At 37.0% G+C, this 20275-nt stretch overlaps 1 protein-coding gene across 1 annotated transcript in view; it reads left to right on the top strand.

Moving 5' to 3' along the window:
• Window positions 1–19884, top strand: part of RAB21 (RAB21, member RAS oncogene family) — a 43916-nt gene extending 24032 nt beyond the window's left edge. The window contains exons 5-7 of the mRNA XM_058742029.1: window positions 690–744; window positions 1210–1298; window positions 16878–19884. Of these exons, the coding sequence (XP_058598012.1) occupies window positions 690–744; window positions 1210–1298; window positions 16878–17020 (287 nt within the window). The 3' untranslated portion in view covers window positions 17021–19884. The remainder of the gene's footprint in view (window positions 1–689; window positions 745–1209; window positions 1299–16877) is intronic.
• The last annotated feature ends 391 nt before the right edge of the window (window positions 19885–20275 follow it).

The raw sequence follows: 20275 nt of genomic DNA, 5'->3' as shown, positions 1-20275 counted from the left end.
TAGTGTTGTCTGTCCAGCCAACTCACCTTAACCTCTATTCTGTATTTAAATAGGGAATCTGCATTTTGCAGTTTCTTCACTTTTATTCTGGTGGCTTTTTTAGCATAATTTCGGTTTCGTCCCATTGTTTAAGAAGAGTTAAACTTATTTTCAGTAATTTTAAATTCTCATGATATGCATATATTAAGCTCTCTCATGTTAAATAAACAGTGCAGTTTCCTCTCCAGTGGTGGTGAAATGCTTAAAGAGCCATAATACCAAATACCCTTAGGTTAGCCTAATATCTTTCATGAATAGTAAGATAGCCTTGCTTAATTATTGACTGTCTCTATGTTGACTGGGGACCATTTACACTTGGCTAAGAATCATAGGTTCCCAAGTGTATGTTGTCTCACTTATCTCCTAAATCAAAGAATAGTGCCCATCTCTTTGGAAAAGTTATTTTCTCTGCTTCAGGAGGGATTTGCATTGAGCCATTTGAAGGAGGTTGAGGCATTTACCTTGACAGTCATGATCTGCCCTTATATTATAGGGTTTAACTTTATAGTTTCAGGACATGTAGAAGTTTGATGGGAATTTGTATTATTTTTCCAGGTGATTAAAATGGCAATTGTGTATTTAGAATTGACTTAGTTCTGTTATAAAAATGAATCAATATTAAGAATTGGCATCTTTACTTTTCAAACTAGGTAATAAAATAGACTTGGAAAAGGAGAGACATGTTTCCATTCAAGAAGCAGAATCGTAAGTGATCACCCTTTCTCCCTCCCTCCCGTCACTCCCTGGTAGAAGTCCTTTTCTTTGCACAGTGTATTTTACCATTTATGTAATACTGAAACCTCTTAATCTAAAATGAGCTATTGGAATCAGTGAAGCATATTTACATTGGTAATTTCTGGACTTTTGACATTTAAAGTTACTCCATTCTCACTTCTCTTTTTGATTTCAGTAAAAAATATAAAGAGTGATGCGAAAGAAAACTATCAGCAAATAGTGAATCACAAAAACTTGTATTTGGGTTCCAAATTAACTTAAATATTTCAAGTGTTGTTATTCTCATGTTCTTAATTAAAATTTGGTTCAGTGCATCTTAATTTCGCTAAATGTGGGTTAATTAGTAATAAGTCACTAAAATTGCTACTTAAAACATGACAAAAACATGAAAAAATTTTTTGCATCAATCACTGACGTTACTCTTTTTTTTTTAAGGTATGCAGAATCTGTTGGAGCAAAACATTATCATACTTCAGCCAAACAGAACAAAGGAATTGAGGAACTCTTTCTTGATCTTTGTAAAAGTAGGTGTATTCAGACTTTGTATATTTTAGAAATAGCTCTTTTAAAAATATTGGTAATATTTTTTAAGTGATGTTTTATAGTCTCAATTAATGACCACACTGATGATTTATCACATCTGACAGCACTATTATTTACTTAATATTTTTTTCTTAAACTCATTATTTAAAGCTTAAATACCTATTTAGCTCTATTTCAAGCACTAGTTAATGGATATGAAATCAGCAGATATGATATGTGCTAAATACACATTAAAATAAATACATAACTGTCAAAAATAAAAATAGAGGAGAGTATACAGATTAAAACAGATTTAAGAGATATAACAACCTGTTGCACTGGATGGACCTTATTTGTTTTTTTAAAAATTTTTTTTTTTTTCAACGTTTTTAATTTATTTTTGGGACAGAGAGAGACAGAGCATGAACGGGGGAGGGGCAGAGAGAGAGGGAGACACAGAATCGGAAACAGGCTCCAGGCTCCGAGCCATCAGCCCAGAGCCCGACGCGGGGCTCGAACTCACGGACCGCGAGATCGTGACCTGGCTGAAGTCGGACGCTTAACCGACTGCGCCACCCAGGTGCCCTGGATGGACCTTATTTGGATCCTGATTCGACAAAGTAGTGAAAAAGGACATTTGTTAAACAATAGGGACTATATGAATACTCACTGGATATTTGATGATATTATTAAGGGGTGTTTGGCTAGCTCAGTTGGTAGAGCATGTGACTTTTGACCTCAAGGTTGTGAGTTGAAGCCTCACATTGAGTATGGGTGCCTGGGTGGTTCAGTTGTTTAAGCATCTGACTCTTGGTTTTAGCTCAGTTCATGATCTCACGGTTCATGAGTTAAAACCTCACATCAGGCTCTGTGCTGCTAGTGCTCCCTCTCTCTCTGCCCCTTCCTCACGCTCTCTCAAATATAAAAAAAAAGAAAAATTAAAAGAAAGAAATTATTGAGGTTTTGCTTCAAGATGGTAACATCAGAAGATCTTGAACTTACCTTTTCTCATTGATACACTGAGTCTAAAGGTACATATGATACAATTTCCTCTTTAAAAAACATAAAGTCTTACTGAATGACAACTATACCTTGGACAAATAAGAAAATGACACTGAAGAAGGTAGAAGAGGCTGAAACACAATCTTGCCATAAACCACATCCCTGGTGTGATGACCCACAACTAAAAGGGAACTCAAAACCTATAGCTTCTCCGTAAGGAGTGAAGATTATGAACCCCACAGTGGGCATCTCAACTTTTAAGACATTAATGAGATGAGTCCCCCAAATATCTAACTTTGAAAATCAGCGTGTCTCACATCCCAAGACCTACAATACTGAAAGTCTGAAAAACTGTTTTTTGGGTTTGTTTTTTTTTTGAGATAGAGAAGAGAAGGCTCAAGTGAGCAAGGGGCAGAGAGAATTCCGTGAGGGGCAAAGAGAGAGAAGGCGGGACTCAAGCTCACCCAATGCAGGGCTCAAGCTCACCCTGTGCGGGACTTGAACTCAGTGAAAAGTGAGATCATGACTTGAGCCAAAGTCAGCTGCTTAACCGACTGAGCTGCTCGGGTGCCCTGAAAAACTGTTCTTAAAGGGCTGTGTGCTTGGACTCACCTGCCCCAGGGCCTAGGTCAGTGGCAGCTGATCACACTAACTTAAAGTGAGGGAGGCTTAGGGTACCTGGGTGGTTTAGTTAGTTAAACATCCAACTCTTGATTTCAGCTCAGGTCATGATCCCAGGGTCATGGGATCAAGCCCTGTGTCAGGCTTAGCACTGAGTGTGGAGCCTGCTTGAGATTCTCTCTCTCTCTCTCTCTCTCTCTCTCTCTCTCTCTCTCTCTCTCTGCCCCCTTCTCTGTTTATGCTCTAGTTCTCTCAAATAAAAAAAAAATGTTTTAAAGTGAAGGAGATTCACCTGCTTAAAAGTGTCAGCCCGCAGGGCAGGCATCTAATCTAACACACACATCTAGGAGCCTGCTGGTGGAGTACTCTCCTGGGACGGAGGCTGGCGGGTGTCATCTTCATGCTTTTCCTTTGCTGCATTCCCACTTTGCTGTGCTCCAGAGTACCAGTATCTCTGGTAGGAGAGCTTTTGCACACATTTGGTGCCCCAATTTTTGCACCTGCCACCCAGGAAACACCTCTTAATCACCTGGCCTAAAGGCCAGGGGAGCTTATATTCTTAGTCCTATTGGACTATAATAATTGGTGTTACTCAAAAAGGAGCTCATACCCCTGTCTGGCACCCCAATTTTTGTAACTGCTGCCAGGGGACCCTTCTATATTACCTGGCTCTGGTGGCTAGTGGGGCCTATGTCTGTGGGTCCCACAGGACTGTAATCAACAGAGAAAGAGCTCTTAAACAGCCACCACCCACAGGACACAGCAAGAAGCAACAGATCCACAAGCTCAATTTTTTTGTGAAGGAGGCCCATTCGCTAATCGTCATGACTGTGGCCTGAGGGGCAGGTTTTAGGTTTGGCACACATTTAGTGGCCTGTGGAACTGCATTCAAGGAATGTAGGCTGTGGGCACCATCTTTGTGCTCTTCTTCTACCTTGTTCTGGCTTGCTAGTATAACCTAGGAAAGAGCTTATACATTTGTCTAGAGCCCTAATTTTAGTGACTACTGCCCAGGGGAGACTTCCAGATCACCTGGCCCTGGTAGCCAGTGGGGCTTCTGCTTGCAGTCCCAGAGGACTGTATATCTGCATACTTTTAAAAGCTGATACCTAAAGATCAGGCTTCCAGTCAGCCTGAATCTAGGTGCTGAGATCCTCCCATTTGGGACACTGATACATCTTGGCACATCCTCAACTACTGGGAGCTATTAAAAATACAATAGGCTGCTTGGAGAAGCAGCCTGTTCCATTTACTATGCAGAAAGCAACATGGAGAGTCACACAAAATGAAGAAACAGGAATATGTTCCAAATGAAAGAACAAGATAAAACCTCAGGGAAAAACCTGAATAAGACAGAGGTAAGTAATTTACCTTACAAAGAATTCAGAGTAATGGTTATAAAGATCCTCACAATTTCAACAGGAGATGGAAGATACAACAAATAGAAGTCAGAGCTGAAGAAAACAGTAAATGAACTGAAAAATACACCAAAGGTATTCAACATCAGCCTAGATGAAGCAGAAGAAATGATCAGTCAACTCAAAGACAAGGCAGTGACACCCAGTCAGAGCCGCAAAAAGAAAAAACGTGAAAAAAGGTGAAGATAGTTTAAGGCATTTATGGAACAATATCAAGCAGTCTAACATTCGCATTCTAGGGATCCCAGAAGAAGAGAGAGAGAGAGAAGGGGGGCAGAAATCTTATTTGAGGAAATAATGGCTAAAAACTTCCCAACCTGGGTAAGGAAACAGACATCCAAGTGCAGGAAGCCCAGAGAGTTCCAAATAAGAGAAACCTAAAGTGATCCACACTGAAGATACATTATAATTAAAATGTCAAAAGACAAGGAGAGACTATTAAAAGGGGCAAGACAAAAACAACTTGTTACATACAGGGCAATCCCCATAAGATTATCAGCAGACTTTTCAGCAGCAGTTTCACAGGGCAGAAGGAGTGGCATGATATGTTCAAAATACTGTAAGTAAAAAACCTTCCAACCAAAAATTCTCTACCTGGCAAAAGTATCATTCAGAAGTGAAGGAGAGATAAAGGATTTTCCAGACAAGCAAAAGCTAACGTTCATCACCACCAAACTTGCCTTAAAGATATGTTGAAGGGACTTCTTATATCTGAAAAGGAAGGGTGCTAATTAGTAGCAGGAATACACATAAGAGATGAAATCTCACTGGAAGGTGAATAGTAAAGGTAGTATATTAACTGATTATAAAGTTAGTGTGAAAGTTAGAAGACAAAAGTAGTAAAGATAACCATAATTGTGATAATTAGTTGAGGTATACGTAAGATGAAAAGATGTAAAACATGACATCAGAAACATAGGGGAGTAATAATGTTGAGCATTACAGTAGGATCAAGTTTAAGATGTTATCAACTTAACAGGGTGCCTGGGTGCTCAGTTGGTTAAGTGTCTGACTTTGGTTCAGATCATGATCTCACGGTTCATGAGTTCGAGCCCTGCGTAAGGCTCTGTGCTGATAGCGCAGAGCCTGGAGCCTGCTTTGTATTCTTTGTCTCCCTCTCTCTCTGCCTCTTCCTGCTTATGCTGTCTCTTCCTCTCTCAAAAATAAATAAACATTAAAAAATTTTTTTTAAGATGTTATCAACTTAAAATAAATTATTATAGACACAAGCTGTTATATGTAAGCCTCTTTGTAACCACAAAACAAAAACCTATAGTAAATATACAAAAGATAAAGACAAAGGAATATGAGCATACCACTGAAGTATGTCATCAAACCTCAAAGGAAAGAGCAAGAGAAGAAGAAAGAAACAAAGAGGAATTACAAAAACAGCTAAAAAATAGAATGGCAGTAAACATACCTATAACTACTTTAAATGTAAATGGACTAGGTTCTCAAGTCAAAAGACATAGAATGGCTTGAGCGGATTAAAAAAAACAAGACCAGGGTGCCTGGGTGGCTCAGTTGGTTAAGCATTGACTCGATTCAGCTCAGGTCATGATCTCATGGTTCACGGGATCAAGGCATGGGTTAGGCTCTGCACTGAAAGTGTGGCACCTGCTTGAGATTCTCTCTCTATCTCTCTCTTTGCCCCTCTCCCACTCACACGTGTGGGCACACACTCTCTCAAAATAAATAAACTTAAAAAAAAAAAGAGGTCTTAAAAAAAAAAAAACCAGACCCATGTATATGCTGCCTATAAGAGACTCGGTTTATTTATTTATTTTTACTTATTTTTAATTTAAATCCAAGTTAACATACAGTGTAATAATTTCAGGAGTAGAAATTCATGATTCATCACTTACATATAACGCCTAGTGCTCATCACAACAAGTGCTGTCTTTAATGACTCTCACCCATTTAGCCTATCCCTCCATCCACCATCCCTCCAAACCTCAGTTTGTTCTCTATATTTAAGAGTTTCTTATGGTTTGCCTCCCTCTCTGTTTTTATCTTACTTTTCCCTCCCTTCCCCTATGATCATCTGTTGAGTTTCTCAAATTCCACATTTGAGTGGAATATGATACTGCTTTTCTCTGATTGACTTATTTCACTTAGCATAATACACTCTTCCATTCACATTGTTGCAAATGGCAAGATTTCATTCTTTTTGATCAGTATTCCATTGTGTGTGTGTGTGTGTGTATACACCACATCTTCTTTATCCATTCATCAGTTGATGGACATTTGGGCTCTTTCCATGATTTGACTGCGGTCGATAGTGCTGCTATAAACATTGGGGTGCCTGTGGCCCTTCAAATCAGTATTTTTGGAACCTTTGGATAAATACCTAGTAGTGCAATTGCTGGGTCATAGGGTAGTTCTATTTTTAATGTTTTGAGGAATCTCCATACTGTTTTCCAGAATGGCTGCACCAGTTTGCATTCCCACCAGCAGTGCAAAAGGGTTCCCTTTTCTCTGCATCTCACCAACATCTGTTGTTGCCTGAGTTGTTAATTTTAGCCATTCTGACAGGTGTGAGGTGGTATCTCAATGTGGTTTTGATTAGTATTTCCCTGATGATGAGTGATGTTGAGCATTTTTTCATGTGTCTGTTAGTCATCTGGATGTCTTCTTTGGAAAGTGTCTAGTCATGTCTTTTGTCTATTTCTTCACTGGATTATTTATTTTTGGGTATTGACTTTGAGGAGTTCATTACAGATTTTGTATACTAACCCTTTATCTAGTATGCCATTTGCAAATATCTTCTCCCATTCTGTCATTTGCCTTTTAGTTTTGCTGATTGTTTCCTTCACTGCATGAAGGCTTTTTATCTTGATAAGGTCCTAATAGTTCATTTTTGCTTTTGTTTCCTTCCCTTGCCTGTGGGTGACATGTCAGGTAAGAAGTTGGTGCGGCTGAGGTCAAGAGGTTGTTGCCTATTTTCTCCTCTAGGACTTTGATGACTTCCTATCTTACATTTGTTTAGGTCTTTTGTCCATTTTGAGTTTATTTTTGTGTATGGTGTAAGAAAGTGGTCCAGGTTCATTCTGCATGTCACACTGTCCAGTTTTCCCAACACCATTTGCTGATGAGACTGTCTTTTTCCCATTGGATATCCTTTCCTGCTTTGTTGCAGATCAGTTGGCCATATATTTGTGGGCCCATTTCTGGGTTCTCTATTCTGTTCCATTGATCTAATGTGTCTGCTTTTTTGCCAGTACCATACTGTCTTGATGATTACAGCTTTGTAATGTAGCTTGAAGTCCGGAATTGTGATGCCTTCAGCTTTGGTTTTCTTTTTTCAACATTCCTTTGGCTATTCAAGGTCTTTTCTGGTTCCATATGAATTTTAGGACTGTTTGTTCTAGTTCTGTGAAGAATGCTGGTATTATTTTGATAGGGATTGCATTGAATATGTAGATTGCTTTGGTAGTATGGGTAATATTTTTTTTTTTTTTAAATTTTTTTTTTTTTTCAACGTTTTTTATTTTTTTATTTTTGGGACAGAGAGAGACAGAGCATGAACGGGGGAGGGGCAGAGAGAGAGGGAGACACAGAATCGGAAACAGGCTCCAGGCTCCGAGCCATCAGCCCAGAGCCTGACGCGGGGCTCGAACTCACGGACCGCGAGATCGTGACCTGGCTGAAGTCGGACGCTTAACCGACTGCGCCATCCAGGCGCCCCATTATGGGTAATATTTTAACAATATTTTTTTTTTCCCAATCCATCAGTGTGGAATGTTTTTCCATTTCTTTGTGTCTTCTTCAATTTCTTTCATAAGCTTTCTATACTTTTCAGTGTGTAGATCTTTTACCACTTTGGTTAGGGTTATTCCTAGGTATTTTATGGTTTTTGGCACAACTGTAAATGGAACAGATTCCTTGATTTCTCTTTCTGCTGCTTCATTATGGGTGTATGGAAATGTAACCAATTTCTGTATTTTATATCCTGCAACTTTGCTGAATTCATGTATGAGTTCTAGCAGTTTTTTGTGTGGAGTCTTTTGGGTTTTCCACATAGAGTATCATATCATCTGTAAAGAGTGAAAGTTTGACTTCTTCCTTGCCAGTTTGGATGTCTTTTATTTCTTTTTGTTGTCTGATTGCTGTGGCTAGGACTTCCAACACTATGTTGAGCAACAGCAGTGAGAGTGGACATCCCTGTCGTGTCCCTGACCTTAGGGGGAAAGCTCTCAGTTTCTCCCCATTGAGGATGATGTTAGCTGTGGGTCTTTTGTATATGGCCTTTATGATGTTGAGGAATGTTCCTTCCATTCCTACTTTCTTGAGGGTTTTTTCTGCGTCTATTGAGAGGATCATTGTGGTTCTTATCCTTTTTTTTTCTTAATGTGGTGTATCACATTGATTAATTTGTAGATATTGAACCAGCTCTGCATCCCAGGAATAAATCCCTCTTGATTATGGTGAATAATTGTTTTCATGTATTGTTGGATCCGGTTTGTTAGTATCAGTTTAGATGTAAGGATACACACAGACTGAAAGTGAAGGGATGAAAAAAGACATTCCATGTAAACGGAAACCAAAAGAAAGTTGAAGTAGCTATTCATATATCAGACAAAATAGAATTTAAAACAAAGACTGTAATAAGAGACAGTGGCATTGCATAAATGATAAAGGGATCATTCCAACAAGAAGATAAGACATTTGTAATATTTGTGCACCCAACACAGGAGCACCTAAATATATAAAGCAAATATCAACAGACCTAAAGAAAGAAATAACAATAAAAATAATGGTGGGGGACTTTAATTCCCCATTTACATCAATGGATACATATGCAGACAGAAAAGCAGTAAGGAAACATTGGCCTTAAATGACATGTTAAATCAGATGTACTTAACAGGTTTTTAGAGGACATTCTATCCAAAAGCAACACAATGCACATTTTTCCCAAGTTCACCTGGAACACTTTCCAAGATTGTATATCATGCCACAAAACAAGTCTTAATAAATTCAAGAGGACTGAAATATCAAGCATCTTTTCCAACCACAATGGTATAAAATTAGAAATTAGCTACACAAAGAAAACTGAAAATTTCACAAATACGTGGAGAATAAACAGCATGCTAATGAACAGCCAGCAAGGCGAAGAAGAAATCAAGAGAAATAAAAATATACTTTTAGATAAACAAAAATGTAAATGTAACATACCAAACTTTATAAGATGTAGGAAAAGCAGTTCTAAGAGGGAAGTTTATAGCGATACCTAACTCAGGAATCAAAAAGAGTCTCATATAGGGATGCCTGGCTGTCTCCGTTGGAAGAGCATGTGACTCAGTCTCAGCGTTGTGAGTTTGAGCCCCATGTTGGGAGTAGATATTACAAAAAATAAATAAATAAAACTTTAAAAAAATCACAAAGAAACAACATGACTTTATATATCAAGGAACTAGAAAAAGAAGAACAAAGCCCAAAATTAGGGGAAGAAAGGGAACAACAAAAATTGGAGTAGAAATAAATGAAGCAGAGACAAAAAAAAAAAAAAGAAAGAAAAAAGATCAATGAAACTAAGAGCTAGTTCTTTAAAGATAAAATTTTATTTTATTTTATTTTTTTTTTTTAATTTTTTTTTCAACGTTTATTTATTTGTGGGACAGAGAGAGACAGAGCATGAACGGGGGAGGGACAGAGAGAGAGGGAGACACAGAATCGGAGACAGGCTCCAGGCTCCGAGCCATCAGCCCAGAGCCTGACGCGGGGCTCGAACTCACGGACCGTGAGATCGTGACCTGGCTGAAGTCGGACGCTTAACCGACTGCGCCACCCAGGCGCCCCTAAAGATAAAATTTTAAAAACTTTAGTTAGACTCACCAAAAACAAAGAGTGCTCAAATAAATAAAAATGAAAGTGGATGGGTGCCTGGGTGGCTCAGTTGATTAAGTGTCCAGCTCTTGATTTTAGTTCAGATCATGATACACAGTTCGTGAGTTTGAGACCCATGTAGGGCTCTGTGCTGACAGCATGGAGACTGCTTGGGATTCTTTGTCTCTCTCTCCTCTCTCTCTGCCCCTGCTCCAGTCACACTTTCTCTCTCCAAATAAATAGACATTAAAGGAGAAGAACCAGCATTTCCCAGATGGATTGAATGTCGAACCCCTTGTTTAAGGAAGGAGGGGAGGGAGGGAGGAAGGGGAGGGAGGGAAGCAGGAAGGAAGGGGAGGAAAGGAGGCAGCGAGGGAGGAGGGGAGGAAGGAAGGAAGGAGAGGGAGGGAGGAAGATGTGAAAGCAGACACTTTACAACTGATACCACAGAAATACAAAGGATCACGAGACACTACTGTGAACAATTATATGCCAATAAATTGGACAACCTAGAAGACATCAACAAATTCCTAGAAATATATAACCTACCAATAATGAATCATGATGAAATATAAATTCTGAACAGACTGATTACTAGTAAGGAGATTGAATCAGTAATCAAAAACCTCCCAACAAACAGAAATCCAGGACCAGATGGCTTCACTGGTGAATTCTACTAAACATTCAAAGAATGTTCTACTAAACATTCAAAGAATACCAGTCCTTCTCAAATTCTTCCAAAAAGTAGAAAAGAAGGAAACTCCTCCAAACTCATTTTGCAAAGCAAGCATTACCCTGACACCAAAGCCAGACAGGGACACCACAAGAAAAGAAAATTACAGGCCAGTATCCTTGATGAACATAAATGCAAAAACCCTCAACAAAATATTAGTAAACTGAATTCAGCAATACACTGGAAAGATCATAACACCATGATCAAATGGGATTTATTCCAGGGATGCAAGGATGGTTCAACATCCATAACTTAGTCATTGTGCTACACCATGTTAACAAAATGAAGGATAAAATCATATGATCATTTCAGTAGATGCAAGAGAAGTATTTGACAAAATTCAGCATCCATTTATGATAAAAAAAACTTCTTAACCAAGTGGGTATAGAGGGAATGTACCTTAACATAATAAAGGCCATATGCAACAAACCCACAACTAGCATCATACTCAATGGAGAAAAACTGAAAGCATTTCCTTTAAGATCAGGAACAAGACAAGGGATGCTCACTTTTGCCACTTTTATTCAACATAGTATTGTAAGTCCTAGTCAGAGCAGTTAGGCAAAGAAAAAGAAACAAAAGGCATATGGTTAGAAAGGAAGAAGTAAAACTGTCAGTATTTGCAGATAATATTATATATAGAAAACCCTTAAAGACTCCCATCAAAAAACTGTTAGAACTAATAAGCAAATATAGTTCATTGTAGGATATAAGAAATCAATAAGCAAAAATCAGTTGTGTTTCTAGACACTAATAATGAACTATCAGAAAGAGAAATTAAGAAAACAATCCCATTTGCAGTTACATCAGAAATGATAAAATACAGGCGCCTGGGTGGCTCAGTCAGTTAAGTGTCTGACCTCAGCTCAGGTGATCTCACAGTTTCTGAGTTTGAGCCCTGCATCGGGCTCTGTGCTGACAGCTCAGAGCCTGGAGCCTATTTTGTATTCTGTGTGTCCCTCTCTCTCTGCCTCTCCCCAACTTGCGTTCTATCTCTGTCTCTGTCTCTGTCTCTCTCTCTCTCTCTCAAAAATGAACATTAAAAGAATGATAAAATGCATAGGAATGAATTTCATGAAAATGAGGTGAAAGACTTATATGTTGAAAACTATAAAACATTAAAGAAAGAAATTGAAGACAAATAAATGGAAAGATATTCCATGCTCATAGGCTAGAAGAATTAATATTATTAAATGCCATACTAGTCAAAACAGATTCAGTGCAGTCCTTATCAAAATTACAATGGTGGGGCACCTAGATAGCTCAGTCGACTTCAGCTCAGGTCATGATCTCCCAGCTTGTGAGTTTAAGCCCTGCATTAGGCTCTCTGCTGTCAGCACAGAGCCCACTTCAGATCCTCTGTCCCCTTCTCTCTCTGCCCCTCCCCCCACTTGCACCCTTTCAAAAATAAATAAACATTTAAAAAAATTACAATGGCATTTTTCGTAGAAGGAGAATACCTAACCCTAAAATTTGTATAGAACCATAAAGGACCCTGAATAGCCAAAGAAATCTTGAGATGAGGAACAAAGCTAGAGGATCACACTCCCTGATTTTCAACTATATTACAGAGCTATAGTAAAACAGCTATAGTAAAACAGTGACAGAAAAATACACACAGATCAATGGGAAATAATGCAGAGCCCAGAAATAAACTCATTCATATATGGTCAATTAGCTTACGACAAAGGAGCCAAGAATATATAGCTAGGAAAGGACTGTCTCTTCAATAAATGGTGTTGGGGAAATTGGACAGTCCCATATAAATGAATGAACCTGGACCACTATTCTACACCATAGACAAAAATTAATTTAAATGAATTTAAGAGTTAAGCCTAAGACCTGAAACTCCTAGAAGAAAACATAGGCAGTAAGCTCCTTGACATAGGTCTTAGCAATGATTTTTTTTAATCTGACAGCAAGAGCAAATGCAACAAGAGCAAAAAGAGACATTAGACTACATCAAACTAAAAGGCTTCTGTCCAGCAAAGAAAACCATCAGCAAAATAAAAAGGCAACCTACCAAATGGGAGCAAGTGTTTGCAAATCATGTCTCATAAGGGGCTAATGTCCAAAATATATAAAGAACTCCTGCAACTCAATAGATTAAAAAGAAAACCTTACAGAGAATCCAATTAAAAAATTGGTCAAAGGTCTGAATAAACATTTTTCCAAAGAAGACACAGAGTTGGCCAATAGGTACATGAAGAGATGTTCTGTATCATTAATTATCAGGGAAATACAAACCAAAACTTATGAGATGAGATAATACTTCATACCTATTAGAATGAATGGCTAGAAACAAGTGTTAGTGAGGATGTGAAGAAAAGAGAACGCTTGTGCACTATTGGTAGAATGTAAATGTGTCCAGCCACTAGGGAAAACAGTATGGAATTCTTAAAAAAATTACAAATAGAACTATGACATGATTCAGCAGTTCTACTCCTGGATAGTAAGTGGAAGAAAACAGAAACATTAACATGGGAAGATAAACCTTATTCGTTGCAGCATTATTTACAATAGCCAAGATATGGAAACAACTTAAGTTTCCATCAATGGGTGAATGAATAAAGAAAACGTGCTGTATATATAGAGAGAGTGGAATGTTATTTAGCCATAAAAAAGAATGAACATCTTGTCATTTGTGACAACATGGATGGACCTTGAGGGCATTATCCTAGTGAAATAAGTCAGAGAAAGATAAATAACATGATCTCTCCTGTATGTAGAATCTAAAAGTAAATAATAAAATCAATCTCATAGATACAGAAAACAGAGAGGCAGGGGTTTGGGGTGGGGGGGGGGAGAAATGGGTGAAGTGTTTTGTTTGTTTTTAGTTTAAGTAAATTGAATTATTCTTTATTTTTAAAATTATAAAAATTTTAAGTTGTGATTATAGTTATTGTGATTCTGCTTTTTTAAAAAGTTCTTTTTATTTATTTTATTTATTTTTTACAGAATATTAACTTAAATTTTTTTTTTTAATGTTTATTTATTTTTGAGAGAGACAGAGACAGAATGCCAGTGGGTAAGGGGCAGAGAGAGAGGGAGACACAGAATCCGAAGCAGGCTCCAGGCTCTGAGCTGTCAGAACAGAGCCCGACGCGGGGCTCGAACTCACGAGCTGTGAGGTCATGACCTGAGCTGAAGTCGGACACTCAACCGACTGAGCCACCCAGGCACCCCTAAAAAAGTTCTTTTTAAAAAAGAGTTCTTATTTTTTAGAGATCTTATTAAAATAATTTATAAATCAAATTATGTGTCTAGAATTTGATTCAAGATAGTGGTAGGGGGCCACCTGGGTGGCTCAGTCAGTTAAGCATTCGATTTCGGCTCAGGTCATGATCTTAACTGCTGTAAATTCAAGCCCTGCGTCGGGCTCTGTGCTGACAAGCTCAGAGCCTGGAGCCTGCTTCGGATTCTGGGTCTCCCTCTCTCTGGCCCTCCCAGCTCGTGCTCTGTCTCATTCTGTCTCTCAAAAAAAAATTGTTAAAAAAAAAAAAAAAAAAAAAGATAGTGTTAGGGATGCTTGCTGAATATAGATGAAATTGTATGATGGACATAAGGATTTTCATTATGCTGTTTTTTCTGTTTTTATATATGTTCGAAGTTTTTCAGATTAAAAAGTTTTTCAAAAGAGAGAAGGGAAAATGTTTATCACCAATAGAATGTATACCATAGTTAGGAAAACCCTAGTCTGTGGAATATTGGATTGAAATGATTTTGTCAAATTATATTCCTTAATTTATGGACCACACACTCTTGAGAATTTGATGAAACTATGGTTTTTGTCTCTAGAAAAATGGACATAAACACAAACTTTGGAGTAAATTTCAGTTTTACAAAAAACTGAAGGTCATTCATAATTCTTGTAGAGCTTTAATTCTCTAATGAGGTCTCCTGACCAACAGCATCAGTATCACTTGAGATTTTTTAGAAATGAAGATTCTTTTGCCCTACTAAACCAACTGACTCAAAATCTCTGGAGGTGGTACCTAAAATCTATGTTTTAACAATTTTTCCATATGATTGTGATGCACACTGAAATTTGAGAGTTTATTTGTATTCTTGCTGCTTGTGTATACATATCAATCGCTTGGGGATCTTGTTAAAATACATATTTGATAGAGTCGGTTTGGTGTGGGCCTGAGCTTTTCATTTGTAACAGGCACCCGTGTGGCGATGATGCTGGTCCCCAGACCATACTGTGAGTACCACGGTTTTAGCTCTATAGCTTAGAAGTGTTATAAATTTCATATATCTTCCTAGAAAAAAATTTGAGTATTTCTAATATGCTTGTTTAAAAACTATTGAACATACAGAAATACTAATATATTTTACACATTTTTGTAAAACAAAAAATAGAGATTTTGAAAGGTTGAAGAAAAATAAGTAGAAGTTAGAATTTGTAATGTTTTCTAATTTCATCTCGTTGGATTTTCCTGTACAACTAAATTTGGAAACCATTGTTCTAAGGACTCCCTCTTTTCTTTCTTCGTTTTTCCCGCTATGTATTTTGTGAATATTTACTTCTAATCTGTGCCTTATATTTTCATTTTTTAACTGTGTCTTCAGAGCAGAAGTTCTAAATTTTAATAAGGTCTTATTTGTCATTTTTTCTTTATGATTTGTGGTTTTTGTGTCTTATATGAGAAATCTTTGCCCAAATCAGAATCACAAAGATTTTTTTCCTACAGAGATTTCCTCCTATGTTTTTTTTCTAGATATTTCTGGATAACTGTGCACACCTTATGTTTTACATCTAGGTTCATAATTCATTTTTTAATTTTTGAATATGGTCAGAGGTACAGATAGATCAAGGTTTATTTTTTATATGTAAATGTTCAGTTCTAATACTGTTTCTTGAAAAGATTATTCTTTCTTCATTGAATAATCTTGGCATGTACATCAAAAATCAAGTGACCAGGGGCGCCTGGGTGGCTCAGTCAGTTAAGTTTCTGACTTTGGCTCAGGTCATGATCTCATGGTTCATGACTTTGAGCCTCACTCACATCAGGCTCTGTGCTGACAGCTCAGAGCCTGGAGCCTGCTTTGGATTCTGTGTCTGCCTCTCTCTCTGCCCCACCACCCCTCTTGTGCTCTGTCTCTCTCGGTCTCTCAAAAATGAATAAATGTTAAAAAAAATTTTTTTTTACTAAAAAAAAAAAAAAATCAAGTGAGTATATATGTGGGGGTCTATTTCCAGACTCTGCTCCATGATCTTTAGAGCTCTCCTTTCACCAATATCTCACTCTCCACTGGGGTAACTATGTACTATATCTTTAAGTTAGATAGTATGAGTGTTCCAGCTCTGTTCTTCCTCCCTCATCTTAAACTCTTTCATTCTTTCAAATATTATTTGCATAAAAGTATTACATTATTTGTTGACAAGTAAATCTTGTTCCCTAAATATCAGTTGTACTTAGAATAATATGAACTATTTTTTTTAATTAATTTTTTCTTTTAGTTTTTTTTTTTTTCTTTGAGATAGAGAGGGTGTGATGAGGGAGGGGCAGAGAGAGATGGGAGAGAGAGAATCCCAAGCAGGCTCTGCATTGTCAGCATAGAGCCCGATGCGGGGCTCAAACTCATGAACCATGATGAGATCATGACCTGAGCTGAAGCAGGTGCTAAACTGATTGAGTCACCCAGGCACCCCTAAATAATACAAACTTTGACATATCGCCAAGTATATTAGAAAATCTTGAGGGTATTACTTGTATACAGACATTTGTTCAAAGTAAAACCTTTTTCTCTCTCTTGATGTCACTGTGGCCATTATGCAACTGGACAAATGCAGTTGCTATTAAGTTTTTTAAACTTGCAGGAAAAGCTATTCAGTGAGCTGACAAAATGTTCATTATATTTAGTTTTCCTGTTGGTTGGAAGTCAGAAATGGCTATTGTGGTGGCATACTGAAATTATAGAGAGAGAAAATTCATAGATTGTGGTCTTAAATTTCTGTTTTCTCCTTCTCTTAGGGATGATAGAAACAGCACAAGTGGATGAGAGAGCAAAAGGCAATGGCTCCAGTCAACCAGGAGCCACAAGGCGGGGTGTACAGATTATTGATGATGAACCTCAAGCCCAGAGCGGTGGCGGAGGGTGCTGTTCTTCTGGATAACTGATCACACTTAAGAGATTAAACAAACAAACTGTGGATCATTGCCCTCAACATGAAGACTGCCATATTCCAAGTCACATTATTTTACCAATGGAATTATAGAATTAATAGTATTTTAAATTACGTTTATAACATTGCAGAGACCTTAAGTGCTAAACTTAGTGGAGTTTGTGACCAGAGAATTGGCATTTTTCTACAAATGTTAACAAAGCAATTACCAATGGCCTTTTTACATATTTTTTTCTTTAATAAGGAATAATATGCATGTAGAAAAGACCTACTTAAAGGCTTCATTTATATTCTTTTAAATCAGATCTTTATTTAATAACTTATATATGTTGTTGGAATGGTATACATTTTTGCAGCCCTTTGTATTTTGTGGTAGTTTGAATTGTATCACTTCTAAACAGCAAACTGTTTTTTGTTTTTTTTGTTTTTTTTGTTTTTAAATTAGCAGATACCTGAAGTACTATTTTTGCAGGGTTTGCACAGGCCCCTTAACTGTCTACTACTTTGATATAATCTATATACAACCTGTATGCTGAGCTGGTAAAATACATTGTAAAATTACATATTAAATATTTTATCTGCTTTTACAAGCGCAAGGTGCAAAACTACATACAGTAGTCTCATTGATGACTATAAAGTGAATTAACATTTGGTGATAATGCCTAAGCTTTTTGACTCTGACATAAAGATCATAGCTCCCCTTCACTTTTGTCTTAACTTGAAAGTGGCGTGTTTCAATTTTCACATATACTTTACTTGAATTATTGCTGTTGTCATATTTTTGCCTCTGTAAGTCTTTCTGATGATTGAACAACAGCATTTGCCCTTTGGTTTGTTGGGGTTTGGGGGGGCTTTTTTTGTTTGTTTTTATTTTTGTTTGGGGGGGATTTTTTTGGATAAAAGAGATGAATTCTGCTGATTTTGTTTTAGAGTGGTTACCTTAGAAGTATTTGAGTGGAGCATGCTGAATTTCACTTCTGCAATGGCTTTAGTTTTCTCTTAGGCTTTATATGAGATGGGTTCACTGGTGTCAGAAGAGAGGAAGAGGTACCAGACAGTTGCCACTCACCAAGACTCATTCATACAGCATGTTAATGGGTAGTTCTTGCTCCTGGGGCAGCACTTTTAAATCCTTTGTGAGCAAATTGTATTTGTTCATTGCTTGCCAGAGATGAACACAGAAAAGTTTGTTCCATTTTATAAGAGCTGTCCTGAGTTTCTGTGAAGGGAAACATTTCATGTAATGTGGTTATAGCAAACACTGGAAAGATTTATTATAAAATTATATTCTTGTATACTTTGTAAATTAGTCTCATTAGGTTTTTTTTTTTTCCTAAGCATAGGACTGAACTTAAATTTGTTAATTTTAATAGAATCAGACAGTGCTCACAGAAGGATTACAAATTGTGGAAATTAACATACATTGTTCTTGTTCTAATATATATATTTTTCCATTTCTGTCATGCTTGGAAAACTAGTAAATGTTATGTCTAAGATAAAATGGAATGGTTCCTGGATTTACTTCTTACAAGAAGCAGTACGCAATAAAGTCGTTGGCATGAGCAATTAAGAGGATGTAAAGAGGTTATAGTTACTAAAGAAGTACTACCATATTTTTAAGTTAAGAGCTTAAGGTTTCCCAAATGGGTTTAAAGTTGAATGGATTGACACCTTTATGCTATGCTGTTAAAATTTTAACTTAGTATTAAGGGTTCTGTGAGCCCTCACTTTATCTTCTTTGGTTACTCTCCTTCCCAAACTCAACAGACTGTTCTCTCTGTTGTGTGTGTTTGGGGAGGATGGTATGGGAAGAGTCAGAGAGATAAGCTAACATTTGTTTTATTTTGTTTTGTTTTGTTTTGTTGATTGTATAGTCTCTCAGTTTCCTATGAAGTTTGTGTTTATGCAGGGCATCATGGGAGACCAGAGGAATCATGAGTATAAATGCAGGAAAAATTGTTTTGCTCTTCTGGTTCTTCCACAGGTAGTTAAGAAAGCCTTGCCATTTCTACTATCATACGTGCAGATGGGAAAGAAGCTCTTGTTCACAGTGAACTGTTTTTTAAACTAATGAGAGATGAAATTGAGCTTGATTTCAAAAAGTAAAATCATAAAGCCTGATAATTGAAGAGTTGTACTCTCAATTTTTGACCCTATATTAATGATATTAAGTCCAGATAAGAACCTCTGCTCCAAAGTTGCCAGATAATTATTGATGGGGTACAACCACTCTCCATATATTTTTTTCTTTTCTCTCCCTTAGTTTTTGTGTATCATTCTTAACCTTAAGCATTTCATTCTGTTTTTCACCTTGTAATTTAAGCTAATTCAGTAGCAACAATAAATAATAGGGAATACCTGTCCTTGCTCTAAAGTCTGAGAGTTCTTTAGGTGGGATGAAGGAGGAATGAAAGAGGACCAGCCAATTGCAGTATGTGCATAAAGGAGCGATAAAGAGATGAGAAACTAAGGCTGAGCAAATTTCTCTGATACTTTCTTCACTTCTTTAACATATCTTTTGTGTTCCTGTCCTTATGAATTGTACTATTAGGAAGAAGACATGAGTTGTTGTATTGTATATTAAAAGTAGTAGGTAGGTAGAACCAATATATTTTTCAACTAGTAAGTGTATACATTTAGTATATATAATTAAAAATTGGTATAAGATAGTCATTAAAAATACCTGAATATTATGTTAAAAGTATACAATCGTTTCTGTAATGATGATGAGTATTCTGCATCTCGTTTTGCTTTGTGATTATAGAGGAAGATCATTGTTTTTAAAAATGTATATTGCAACAATTTGGGGGTAAACAGCAATCTCAAAAAAAAAAGCATCATGTGATTGTATGAAATATGAGTGTTTGAATTTGTTTTGTTCTGGGGAAATCACCTGAAAACACCCTAAAGCTATGGCTGTTATAGCTAAATTGAAGTCCTTTTTTTTTTGTTTGTTTTTAATATTAGCTATATGTTATTAATGATTACACTTTATTTGGCATTAGAGTAAGAAAGAAGAATGATTTAGGTTTTCAGCAAGAAAAGATAAAATTTGGGATATATGACAGGAGGTTAGTGAGGAGTAGACTAGAAGTCAGGTAGATATGAAACTCTACAACCTGACATTTTTATAATTGTTTTGAAATACATTATCATTTCTAAATAAGGCAAGTTATGCATTGTACCAAATATTTAGAACATACACAAAATGAATTGGCATACTATTTAATATGATTTGCAATTTTC

This window comes from Neofelis nebulosa, chromosome 8 (genome assembly GCF_028018385.1).
Source record: "Neofelis nebulosa isolate mNeoNeb1 chromosome 8, mNeoNeb1.pri, whole genome shotgun sequence".
NCBI lineage: Eukaryota > Metazoa > Chordata > Mammalia > Carnivora > Felidae > Neofelis > Neofelis nebulosa.
The sequence above is the reverse complement of the archived record's forward strand: the minus strand, read 5'-3'. Positions and strand labels throughout refer to the sequence as shown.